The sequence below is a fragment of the Malurus melanocephalus genome, unplaced genomic scaffold (assembly GCF_030028575.1).
Source record: "Malurus melanocephalus ecotype Western Australia unplaced genomic scaffold, MMel_1.1 scaffold_394, whole genome shotgun sequence".
In the NCBI taxonomy this organism is placed as follows: Eukaryota; Metazoa; Chordata; class Aves; order Passeriformes; family Maluridae; genus Malurus; species Malurus melanocephalus.
In genome coordinates, this window is record NW_026623626.1 from 41,640 (window position 1) to 53,968 (window position 12,329).

Genomic DNA, 12,329 nt, shown 5'->3' on the forward strand with positions numbered 1-12,329 from the left:
TAAAGTGATAAGGGACAGCCTCATCATGGAACAATAGATGCTGGGTTTTTCAAATTTTATCTGATTTTAAAAGCTAAGCATTCTAAAAATCCAGCAACTTTCTCCGAAGTCTGAGCACTGGAATGCAAACAAAGGACATGCATCAATGTATGTATCATTTTATTCAGGTCAACCTTTCTGTGACGGTTTTAWACAGTAATTTAATTTGGCCATCAACTCCTTACCAATCACAAAGCAAGCATAAATCAAACAAACTTGATCAGAGTTWTTCTATCTTCAACTAGGCAGTCATGCGTTGTCTTCTGATAAATTAACACCCTCTCCTGTGTGCTCAAGACAGAAGATGTGAAAGACCTTTTCACTTTCCATACTGGCTTTTTTTAAATTGTACATGGAAAATTTCACCTTGACAAGTCAGATATTTGTCCCAGTCAATTCAATACAAGGAATCCATTTTTTGCTAGAAATAAAGTTTATATTATATACTTGTCATTACTTACTAGGAACTATGTTTATATTCAATCCCATTAAATTTGTTTGGACCAACTATAAAGTTAAAGGATTACATGTGTTCCATTAATTGATAAGAGCAAGCTGCACTCGTAAAATGCAGTTATTTTTGTCTAGCTTTATTTATCTGTCTTTGTCTACAGTTTTTAAGCTGATCTTCTTCACACATTCTGTAACTGACCTCTCTATTTCCAACTGTGCACATACAGGGGTCTTTCCACTTTCACCTGATGCCAAGTCATATTTTAGCTAAGGAGTTCTTTTTCTGACCTACTACAATCCCTTCATATAGGAAAAAGTATTTTTACAAGGAAGAGGGCATTATCTACAAGCCTACAGAATGCAGTTTGCTACTTGCTATGTTCACTCTGTGAACAATTTCTTTAGAAAGAATAGTATAAGTTCTTCACAACTAACCACAACCTTTGTAAGTAAATACCATCTCATGTATACAGGTACTGAAACAATGGCTCATTTCAGAATGAGATACCACAAATAAAGCACTTCTTTCAAGTACTTCCTGCRTAACAAGTTTTTCAACTCGTGAGGAAAGTAGTAAGGATTTGAAAGACTGTGGGTCAGTTAATTCTTGAAATTCACAGTTGGATTAAAAAAATCCATAAATATAAATAAGTTTTAAAGAAGAAAAATAGATTACTGTTAAAAAAACCCCTCTTTTTTGTTTGTTTCACAGTGAACACAATGTTTGATGAAAAAACCCTGGCAGCACCAAAGGCTTATCTTCAGAGTAATAAAGTAGCAACAAGGGTTATCATCAGTGTCCAACCCCACATTSACACACTTTCCCCTTCCCTTTAATGTGCTTTGGATGAACCTAAAGTAAGCACCTCTTATATCCAGCCAAACTGATCTTAATATCCACAAAGCCTTTGCAATGAGTAGGAAATGAACCCAAAGACAATGAATGCATTCACACTCATAGGACCAGGAAAACAAGCAAAGAACTCCCTGATTGACTGAAGATTCAAAAAGGATTAAAAACCTCCTCTATACTGCTGCCTAATAAAACCACAGAGAAGATTTTGCATTTCTTTGTTGGTCACAAATTTAATTAAATATAATCTCCTCTTTCCCAGACCTTACATATTAATCAGCAGTAGCACACTATTTCCATTCAACATTCTTATTTCAACAAGCCACTCTTCCCAAAATTTTCAGCCACAGCCTTGCAAGAGAAAAAACAAAAACATTTTCTATGACGACATACATTAGGATAGGGAAATAATCACATGATGTATTTCATTTTCCTTCTGTCTCACAYTGTGACCACCCATACTTTTATATTCTGACCCACCACCCTCTTTTTGCTGTCTGCACATATTGACAACCACAGTACCTTTATTCCTATGGAAGGTATCCTTTACTTCTATGGAAAACTCAACACAACTGAGCTTGGTTAGGATTTCTGGGTTGTGTCAACTGCYGACTGAAATCAAGGTCAATCTTTAGTTCCCAGCTTGGTCACTAGCTGTTGATGACCTGAGTGAAGTTATGTCACCATGTGTCACAGACTGATTTTTAACAGAGATTTGAATCTGCTTACCTGTCTTAGAGAGCTCTGAAACACACTGAAAACTGACATTTTCCTAAGAATTTCCTAAGTTAAGTAGCTTCAGCAGAAGGAGGCCTTGTTAAATACAAACACAGACATATAAACCCTCACCTTCCCCAGGACTGACTGCAGGTGGAAGACTGGTCCAGTCTAGGGTCCAGTTGGGGCATGGATGAGGAGAAAACTTTGCTTCAATTCCATTTTCCTACATGAAAGGAGGGGAAAAAATRTATTAAGATACCATTTAGGTTGGTRTCAAAATTCTCACTACATTTAATGGCATCAGATCAAACTGCAACACTGTCAGCCTAAGTGAAATTGAACAGGCAGATGACTATATTATAYGATGCTCAAATTATGTATTTCTCTYRYTCTCACAAGGAAGTCCTGTAAATTTTTTTTTAGTAAATGCTATGAGTTTCTATGCAAAAAAATACTGAATTATGGAACATGATGGACAGCTTTCTCTAAAAAAAACCCCCCAAAACCCACAACAAAACAAAGAAAAAMAMMMMMAAAARSYSSMMMAAMMRAAARRAAAAWAAAAGCAGKTTTTTTYATCATTCCTCATACRAATACCTTTAAAAGWGARATACAATATTGCAATTCAAGCAAAAAGTTACTTTGATCATTCAGAATTATTGACAGGGCTCCAGCAGCCCTATCTTTGCCTAATTCCTGAATCAATCAAATACCAGATGAGAAGAAAAAAGGACTAAGTCAATGCAYACCAGATATAAGACAAACAAAGGGTATTAAACTGCTCAAAGTTGTCAAAATCAGCTTATAGAATTCTAATAAATTTTAACTACTCCAAACCAAGCAAATATAGCTATGAAAACAACTCATTAAAAAGCTTTAAACTACCATTAACTTAGTCATAGTTGGCCTCGGACCACCTATAAAATGACTGTCTTCATTATCCTCTTCTAACTCATCAGGAACCAAAGAGGAGTCCTGTTGCTGCTCCTCTGGAGCAGGCATCAACTCTGGAAGCTGGAGAAGCTCCATGTTGCATTTGCCAGCAGCTTTCTTTACTCCAGGTACTTCTTGAACTCTTCGATACCAGCTGGATATCAATGGCAAGTTTACCAGATTTTTGCCCTGTTTCTTGCTGGAAACCTAGAAAAATAAAATTGGTAGGTTAGAAGATAATTTTTTTTGCTACAAGCCACCAAAAGGCATGAACTACAGAAGTGAGCTCAGCTCCATGCTGAGCACATGCATGCACAGTATGATTGCAATACAAAAAATCAGCTGGTTCATAGCTCCAGGTGGAATTGGCAGTTGGCTATTTAGACTTGATGGGCAATTCTCATTTGCTTAATAGGATGCAAAGGTTTACATGACCTATTTTAATCATAATTTCAGTCAGTAACAGGAAAACTCAATAATAAATTAAATAATACTCTTAAATATGTGCTATTTCCTAACACAGGGGGAATGATTCRTTTTGGTTGGTCATTCAACAGAAAAGCCCAATACAGTAATTTGCAATGATTACTGAACTCTAAGCATGACATTATGGTACCTGAAAGTTCTTACCCATGAGTACCCCTTAAAAGCTTATCCACCAACAGCTGTTTTGCTGGGAACTGCAAGTCTGAAATATCTTCACCTATGTGGTAACAGGCATACATTACCCCTTTCTTTACTGAGGTCTTTGCACTACATCTGTGACTTTTTTTTTTTAATTAGTACAGAATCTTTGTTATTAATTGTGTATTTACTCAGACTTCTTCAGAATCTTGTTTGTATTTTTATGCAATAAGGGCAATGAATATATTCATTTTCTGAATTAAGAGTATGCAATTATGAGTTAATGTGGCACTCCAACAGAAATTAAATTTTAAGTGTAAAAAATTAAATTGCTTCAGTAAGAATATGTTGCACATATTAAAAAAATAATATGCCCAAATCACATTTTAACATGAACTCCAGCTACTTTAAAAAAAGAATACATTTGGTGAAATTAAATAACTTTTGGTTAGATTCCTAAATATTCTAGAACAATAGAGATCATTCTCTTAAGTCTCCTTAGAGACACTCAAAATATGACTGGACATGGTCCTGRSCAACCTAGCTGACCCTGCTCTGAGTAGGGTGGTTAGATAAGATGAGCTCCAGAGGTGTCCTCCAACCTCAATTTTCGAACTTCAACTATTGTGTGATGATGTGCCTGCTTTAAAAAGAAAATTCAAAATCATTATTACAGAAAAAGGCAGAAAAACCCCTGCAAAACCAGCAYACCTCCAAGGATGTGTCTACAGTGTGGAAACAGAAATTGGTAAAAAACACTCAAAATAACASAAAATTTCAAACAGCTCTCCTGCATGCTGTCTTTATAACATGCTTAGGGTAATCACAGGTAATTAGCAATAGCTGAAGGAGCAAAAGAAGGATGAACTGTGTAACTTTAGTATATAATTCAATATCCTAATAGTGACTTGTGCAAAAACGCATTAATTCAGTTAAGGAAGTCTTTTGGAAAGCAGTTCTAAGGGGCACTGTTACACTTCTTATCAAGTGTTCTAAATTGCATTTTAAAAAGTGAATAATGGTTTCTCCCAGATGAGGAGCTGAGCTTTTGTTATACTCCTATTAATTTTCAACAGTTACAACTAATAGAAGGTGTAACAAAGGTAACCTCAGAACARTAACAGCAACGAGTGAGGTAATGAAAAACAACCCTTCAGCTTCATTATCTTACTTTTGGTAATTACAACGACAATCAACTAGTCAAGTCTCCTCATATTTATGGGATGATATTTTCCAGACATATACTCACTTAAAACTTCATTATTATTCACAYCCTTAATTCAAAGTGGAAAGGCAACTACAGTGTTGTTTTTTTTGTTTTTTTTTTTTTAAGACAATCCAGGAAGTCCACTTATGCAAGTGACAAATAACACTTTAACACAGAATTAAACCCTGGCACTTCCATCAATAAGAGCAGTTTCAACTCACTGCCTGCAAGAAGCTTTCAGAYGCAAGTTTTTCAATTTTGATGATWACTGTAGGCATCAAGGTATAATTGCTTAGAAAATGATCATTCACCAGAGAACAGAAATAAACAAACATTATCCCAGAGCTCTTGTAAATTACGTAAAAATGAAACTGAAAGCCAGGTTTTTAGGGCAATCTTTGGTGTGAGCTAACACAAGTGTACTGTAAAATACYTAGTTCATAAGCTGCAGAACACCAGGGCTCAAGGGTAACACACAAGAAGTCAATAAATACAGCATTCTAAGCTGCTCACAGTACATCTACACAGTGATTTCAACTACATTTCTGAAATCAATTAAGCAGCTGATGCAAAAAATCTTCTCATGCCTAGCACCAGTAAATCAAATATTACTCTAAAAAGTTATGCTCTTATTTAAAAAGGCCTTGGAAAAACAAAGACTGAAATACATTAACRTTTTTTAAATAGTAAGAAAACATTTTGTCTTAATATTTTTGTTTAGTATCATCCATACAGAAGTTGCCGTTCACCTCCAATTATGTGATTTGCAAAACAAACAAAGCAGATGTGAATTAAAAACAATTTCAGTAAAATAACTCATCATTTTAATTCTATGGCAGCATATTGTGATCATCATACAGAAATCCATTGAGGATGATGATAAAGAAGTTATAAAGTGGACATTTATCACATTATTAATATTTGATAGTCATTATCTTGATTTTAGAGATTGWTACTCTCAATCTGATTAACAGCATCTTCTCCAGGAATTCCATTTGTTTTCAAACACCATAAGGAAAATTTGGCAAACCAACTTGCAAAATCAAAATGCAAATGTTCCTGGAACAGACACCAGCTTAGCTATAAATCTCATATACTAACTGCAGGAATACTGGTAGGCAGCAACTCATGTCATCTTACTGTAATGGGAAATAAAAACATAGCTGCCATTTCCTTAAATCTTTCTTGTGCATATATCCTCATAAAACACAGACTGTGCTGAGCAAGACTCTCGCACAGTTTTGCCGCAGAAGTTTTTCCCACTGTAGAACTGATTGAGCTCAAGTCACCAGTAATAGTATTATTAAATTATTATTTTCTGGGCAAAATGCTGCCAAAATATTTCAGTRTTATATTTTAACACTTAACAGTATTTACTAACCATTGACACACTCTGTATTTAGAATTTTAGTGATCTCACCAATCTGGTTTTTGTGTTTGTACAAAAACAAGACAAATTTGTTTTGKGTTAAGGTCACTGTTGTAACAGCGTTAGTTAAGGTCACTGTTAAGGTTTACTGCTGTAAACACCACAATATATTTTTRATTAACGTATTTTACAACTTTCAGGTTCTTAAGAAGCATACATACACACTACTTAATATTGCAGAATCTGTCATCTTACCAAGAACTGATGGATGCATGGCAAAAGCACCAGATCTGCCACAGTAAAATAAAGCCCTTCTGCAAAAACGTGGTCCAAGAGCGGAAGGTCAGASGTTTTAGTTCTCCTGATGTGAGGGGCCTCCCTGTTGACTGCATCTGATGCTTCCTGGGCAAGTAGCTTAGAGAAAGCTACACTCAGTTCCAAACTTGAGGGTGGATGTTCATGGACTTYCCCCGTTTTTGATTCTTCTGCTTCTTCTTCACCAAGCACAGGCACYGCAGCCTTGGCACCTGCCTTCTGTTGTTGAAGTTTTTGCCTTCGAATTTTGTCATCATTATGTACTCGGACAGGTTCTCCAAGCTTCCTTTCAAACAGTAAAATGTCAGGAGGAATAGCCTGGCAGTGCTCAGGCGAGGCTGTCAAAAATCTTTCAACAGCAAGAGGTATGCTGATCTCACAGAGTCTGGTCCACTGGCTAACCTGTCAAATAAATTYATGTAATTAATGTCTCTAGAGAACGAGAAATGAAACCCAGGGTAACTTTTCCTCCACCTTAAGCAAAGGAATTCCAGCTTTAAATACATTCTTTATTAATCTTTCAGATTTATTAATCTACAGATATTTCTGTATTTCTTTTGCAACAGCAGAGTTAGAAAGCTAAATCTTGTGTAAAAAAGAATTAACAGTTATCCAGTATAGCACATTTTTATTTCCTTACTATTGACATAAAATTAGAGTGGCTGCATAACTCCCAAGTAGCAAAGCTGTGAACTGAGTTGAAGACACAGTAAATGGCAACCATGGAAATAGCAATCATGACAGGGTGGAATTCAACCTCCTGAGAGGAGTGAGGAAGGCGAGTCTAGATGGATGAGCTGCCAGGTGAGGAAACTGCTATGAGATAAATGGGCTGAAATCTCAGCTCAAAGGGTAGTGTTGGTTAATGGTTCACACTCCACCTGAGGGCCAGTTAGAAGTGGAAATCTTTMAGCATCTATGCTGAGGCCTATCCCACTTGAACACCTTTACCTGGAGGGGAGAGATGGAATACACTCCCATCAAGGCTGATAGGGAATTGAGCAGAGCAGACAAAYTCCCAACAAACTCCAAGAAGAGCTGCTATTCACATGAGCCTGCACAGACTACAGAACGAGCTGAGAGGAACTGATGTGAAGTGCAACAGAATATTCCACACCTAGGAGGGACTAAAGCCCTGGAATGGTACAGGCTAGGGACTGATTACCTGGCCAGGTAGCCACTCTGCTGAAAAGACACCAGACAACCGGGGGAGGATCAGCAATGYACCTTGTCAGGGAAGGCTAACAATATATTGTGCTCTTGAAACCAAAATTAACAAGAAAGTAGGTATTTTGTAGTTTATTTCAAACTTTATAACTCATTTATACTGCTAGACATGAAACAAAGATCTGAACTATTTTTTTAATATTAAGGTTCTGTTTGTGCTGCTAAAAAGTAGTATCTTCAAAAATAATTATTTTTCATCTTAGTGTCAAAATACAGATACTTCTCCATAGAGGAAATTGTATTTTCTAAGCAAATAAGGTTTTTTACTAGAAGAACTTACTTGACATAAATATTAAGAGTCTACTTTAGAGCATTTAACGCTTATTAAAAAACCAATGAATGAATCTAAGAGAGACACACTCACTTCAGCACAGGCTTTTAAGCAGGTCTTCTTAAAGCCCAAGAGCTCCAAAACATCCTTTTTAGATGGATCTGCCTCAAATGTTTTCTGTATTATATGTCTTAAGACCACGGAAAGCCCAGCTCGGCAGAATCTGTCATCTTTCACAACAACAGCAGGTAAACTGCAGCTCTGCACAACCAATGGAAGCTGACACTTGGAGATTAAATGRACCTCAAGATCACCAGCGAGGTTTTTTGTCACACACTGATCACCCACATCTTCGCCAGTYGGCACTAAGAAAACTTTAAATAATTTGCAGTCACAGTACGATAGCAAAAACAGTGAGATAGATGTATGAAGAGGAAAGATACTATCTCCGTACTGATGAGAAAAAGCCAAATATAAATGTTCTTCAGTGACACTATCTTTCATCTTCTTCCTAAGATGAAGCTCCTGAAATGGAAATCAGAGTACAACATTCATAAAAGAATACAGAATTACAAAAAAAAAAACTAAATCACTGGTTCTTCTGCTATCCACTACAACTGATTTTAACATAAGACACTACTGAAGACATCCTGTCTGATTAACTAGCAGGCCCTTTTTTGAGAGGAAAAGTGGTTTCACATCTATACTGTCTCTTAACGTACATATCATGGATGGGAAAATGATCTGTGTAGGTTTTTTTTTTWACATTTTTTTACATTTTAGTGTATTTCTAACATCTAACAAAACCTAAAGAATATGTTTCAAGYGCATAAACTTTTTAGAGCAAGGCTATTTTTTTTACACAAAATCTCCCATAACATTAGCCATGTGTTACTGAAAACAAGTTCCTGAGCACGTACCTACAACAGTCAACCTACAACAGTACCTACAACAGTATTTCCCTAATACAAATATCTGTCCTTCTGTAACTGCTAAAAGGCATTTATAGCAGGTACGTAGGCCATGGGAAATAACACTCGTTTCTGTATTAAAAACCAATCTAGTTTAAAGCTGGGTAATATAATAACTGARAGACACATARGCAAATGAAGAYTCATCTCAYGATACTACATGAACACCTCAAACACACAGCTACTTTAAAGCAGTKGAATACAACAGTAGCAGAGCTGAAATTAGCATCTTCTCAATATATTAAAAACTCAGTTTTCCTCGCAGTGAGTTGAAAGCTACATTTTTCCTACTATAATAATTCACAGGAGTTTAACATAAGGCACTGATGCAGTAATTTTTCTGCTCCATCATTCAGCACAATTGCCTTACAGACGACGGCTGGCATTGAAAAGCCTTAGACACTAGATGGCCCTCTTACAACAAGCGTCACAGACCACAGCTCGAGTGCAGTGAGGAAAAGAAATTTAAATGTTGCTAAGGAAGGCCAGAATGGGCTTTTATATGCATATATATGAAGCACCAGTGACATTGCAACAGCATCAGTCTTTCACATAACCATCTAGATTAATAAGGGCTTTGCACAATTATATGAACATGATGTAAATATTTAAAAAGAAAAAAAAAAAGTTTTCATTTGATACATCTTCTTTATTCAATTTATTTTTTTCCATGTAGGCACATACATCCCACTTACTACTTTATATTACCTACCACAGGGCCAAATCAATTGCCCAAAAAGAGGCAGTGGAAGAATAAAATCAAGTCCACCTGGCATTAAGAACAGCTTAATGTCTGTTAAGAGTGAAATATTTTTAAACCATTACATGGCAAAAAGAGTGGCACTACTATGAATACTGTTGCTTTTCTTTAATTGATCACTGCAACACAAAAAAAACAGGACAAAACACAATGTAATACCTACTTTATCAGAAGATATTTTATTTGGATAAACCTTGACAGCATGGAAGTTGAGACAGGCTCAATATCCTAAGTACAGCTCTGTGGTAGAAATCATACAGTGAAGGCACTGCCAAAGAGGTAAATCAAGAAGAGTTACTCTTACCATAGTTACCAGCATTTAAACTCTTACTCTCAATGATAGCAGCTCTTTCAATATTAAACAGTACCCTTATATGCATTTGGGCTATTATTTTTGTTTTCCATGCAAACTCAGCTCACAAGTCCATCTTTTCCTGGCAACTCAAACATACACATTGACSTTACCAATCACTTCAACACTCAATTTTTTCTTCTGGTTGACCTTCCTGGATGCAATCATCTATTCTGGTCATAATCACGCTGTATAGAACTGTAAATATTTTGGTAAATTCTGACGAGGTTTCTACTTCCAAAGTATATTAGTCTGTACTTTCCAACCTATTCTTACCAATTATTTAAAAAAACTCCTTAGAAGTAATTTTAACAAAATGGGCTTCTGTAATGACTGAAACTCATTATGTAAGTCATTAGAATATCAAAGCATTCAATTATTTGAATTGCAAATTATTGCAAAAACTTCTTTGTTTATCCATCACAATAACTGAACATCTCACAGACTTTCCTCTCAAAGAGCCTTGCAAGGTTTCTTGTGTTCCTGTTATACATGTGAAAAAACAAAAGCAGAAAGAGAATTTTTAATTCGGTACCACATTGGAAGCCAGTCCTAGGGCAAGCCAGAAAATTGAACATTTTCCTTAAGGGCTTTGTTGTTTGGTTGGTTGTGAGATTTTGAGGGTTTTTTACGTCAGTCTATGACAACGAATACAACAACCAGGATAATTTTATTCTCCAGTCTCTCACAGAAACTAAATTAACCTGTCCAGGAGTTCCATCTGTAAGTGACTTTACCTGTGGCTCCTCATTGTCTCCTGTGAGAAAATAAGGCCTTCTTGAATCATCACTTCAACTGAGCCTTACACTGCCATACCCCACCCCTCTCCCATCTTTTATTTCAGAGAATTCCYCCCAACATCTTGCCTCTAAGCACTSACATTTATAAATTTGYTTCCTATATTTTYTGTTTCCAAGACAGGTAGTATTCCACACTGCTTTGGCTCTGCAGAGTCTATATTCCCTGTGGATTTATGCACGGATTTTCAGTTCAAAGACTTAACAGCCTACCTGGTTACCCATTTTCATTTAAATATTTTCACGTAACTACTACCTGTCCATTAAGTATGTTCATTAATCCCTTGGCAGCTTACTAAGGCAAAAACAGACACAGACATACACAACAAAATAAAACATGCAGTACAGAACTAACCAAACCTAAGAAGACATTGCACGATTTGCTCACTGTATTATTCCCAGCACTTTTTTCTCTAATGAGACAATAAATTCTGTGGGAAGAGAAGGATTTTTATTCTATTTGCCTTATTTACAGCAGCCACAGCTTGAGAGGGAAGGACTTGCACCGTAACTTAAAAGACTAAGACAAACAATGCTGCCTAGCCTTGGTACAAAACACACCTTGGTTACCTAAAAATTAAACACTATATAACTTTCACTASCTCATTATGTAAGTATAACTTCCACTAGCTGTGCTGGTTTTTTACCATTTTCTCTTCTGTTTCAACATGCACCAAACAACATTTAAATTAATTTCACTCAGCTGCCCTGTTAACAATRCAATAAAGAAAACCGCTGCTTTCAAGTATTTCCCATAAAAAATTAAAGACAAATCAATAAATACATAAACATCTTCTTCCTTTTAGTCTCTGAAAAAGATCTCATTCATTTGTTGATTACTACATGGTAAAACGGAACTTCTCGTTAAACAGACGCGTTAATATTTGAGAAGTGCTTAATAAAAAGTCATTTAAAGACGCAGCAAATATTCAACTTAGTGCAAAGTAATAKTTGTGCTTTAAGGCACAAAACTTGAAATAATTAAGTTATAGTTCTATCCAGACGATCCATTTGCCGGATGWGTTCAGGGCCACCCCTGCACCCCCGAGGGAGCCCTGAGGGAAGCACAGAAGAGCTTCGGACCCGAACTTCAGRAGGAGGCCATAAAGTGAAAATTGTGGACGGTTCTGGAGAGCAGAACACGGGCAGACCATGAGAGACAAACCCGGGCCATGAGGGGCAGACCCAGGAGTCGGGACGGCAGCGTAGTCCTGAGCTCGGCTTCTGCAGAGAGCGACATCGCCGAGCCACAACTCCCTCACAGAGCCGCTCCCTGAGGCCTCTGTTCCCAGCTCATCCCGCCGTCTCAGCAGCACTCCCAAACCAACCCCAGAGCTTTCCCCACCACCACCACCTTCCCTTCATCCCGCTCCTTTTCCTTACCCCGGCCCGGCCGCTTCCGCCCCGGCTCCGCCCTTTCCTGCGCGGGCCCCGCCCC

General features: G+C 36.9%; 1 protein-coding gene across 3 annotated transcripts in view; it reads right to left on the reverse strand.

Moving 5' to 3' along the window:
• Positions 1–12,327, reverse strand: part of GSTCD (glutathione S-transferase C-terminal domain containing) — a 50,593-nt gene extending 38,266 nt beyond the window's left edge. The window contains exons 1-6 of one of the 3 annotated variants that reach the window (XM_057379237.1): positions 12,275–12,293; positions 9,906–10,010; positions 8,105–8,536; positions 6,454–6,915; positions 2,951–3,205; positions 2,195–2,288 (exon numbers count right to left, since the gene is read on the reverse strand). In XM_057379237.1, the coding sequence (XP_057235220.1) occupies positions 2,195–2,288; positions 2,951–3,205; positions 6,454–6,915; positions 8,105–8,515 (1,222 nt within the window). In that variant the 5' untranslated portion in view covers positions 8,516–8,536; positions 9,906–10,010; positions 12,275–12,293. Of the gene's footprint in view, positions 1–2,194; positions 2,289–2,950; positions 3,206–6,453; positions 6,916–8,104; positions 8,537–9,905; positions 12,161–12,274 lie in introns of those variants that run through there. The other 2 variants (XM_057379238.1, XM_057379236.1) reach the window with 2 other exon arrangements.
• Between the last annotated feature and the right edge of the window lie 2 nt (positions 12,328–12,329).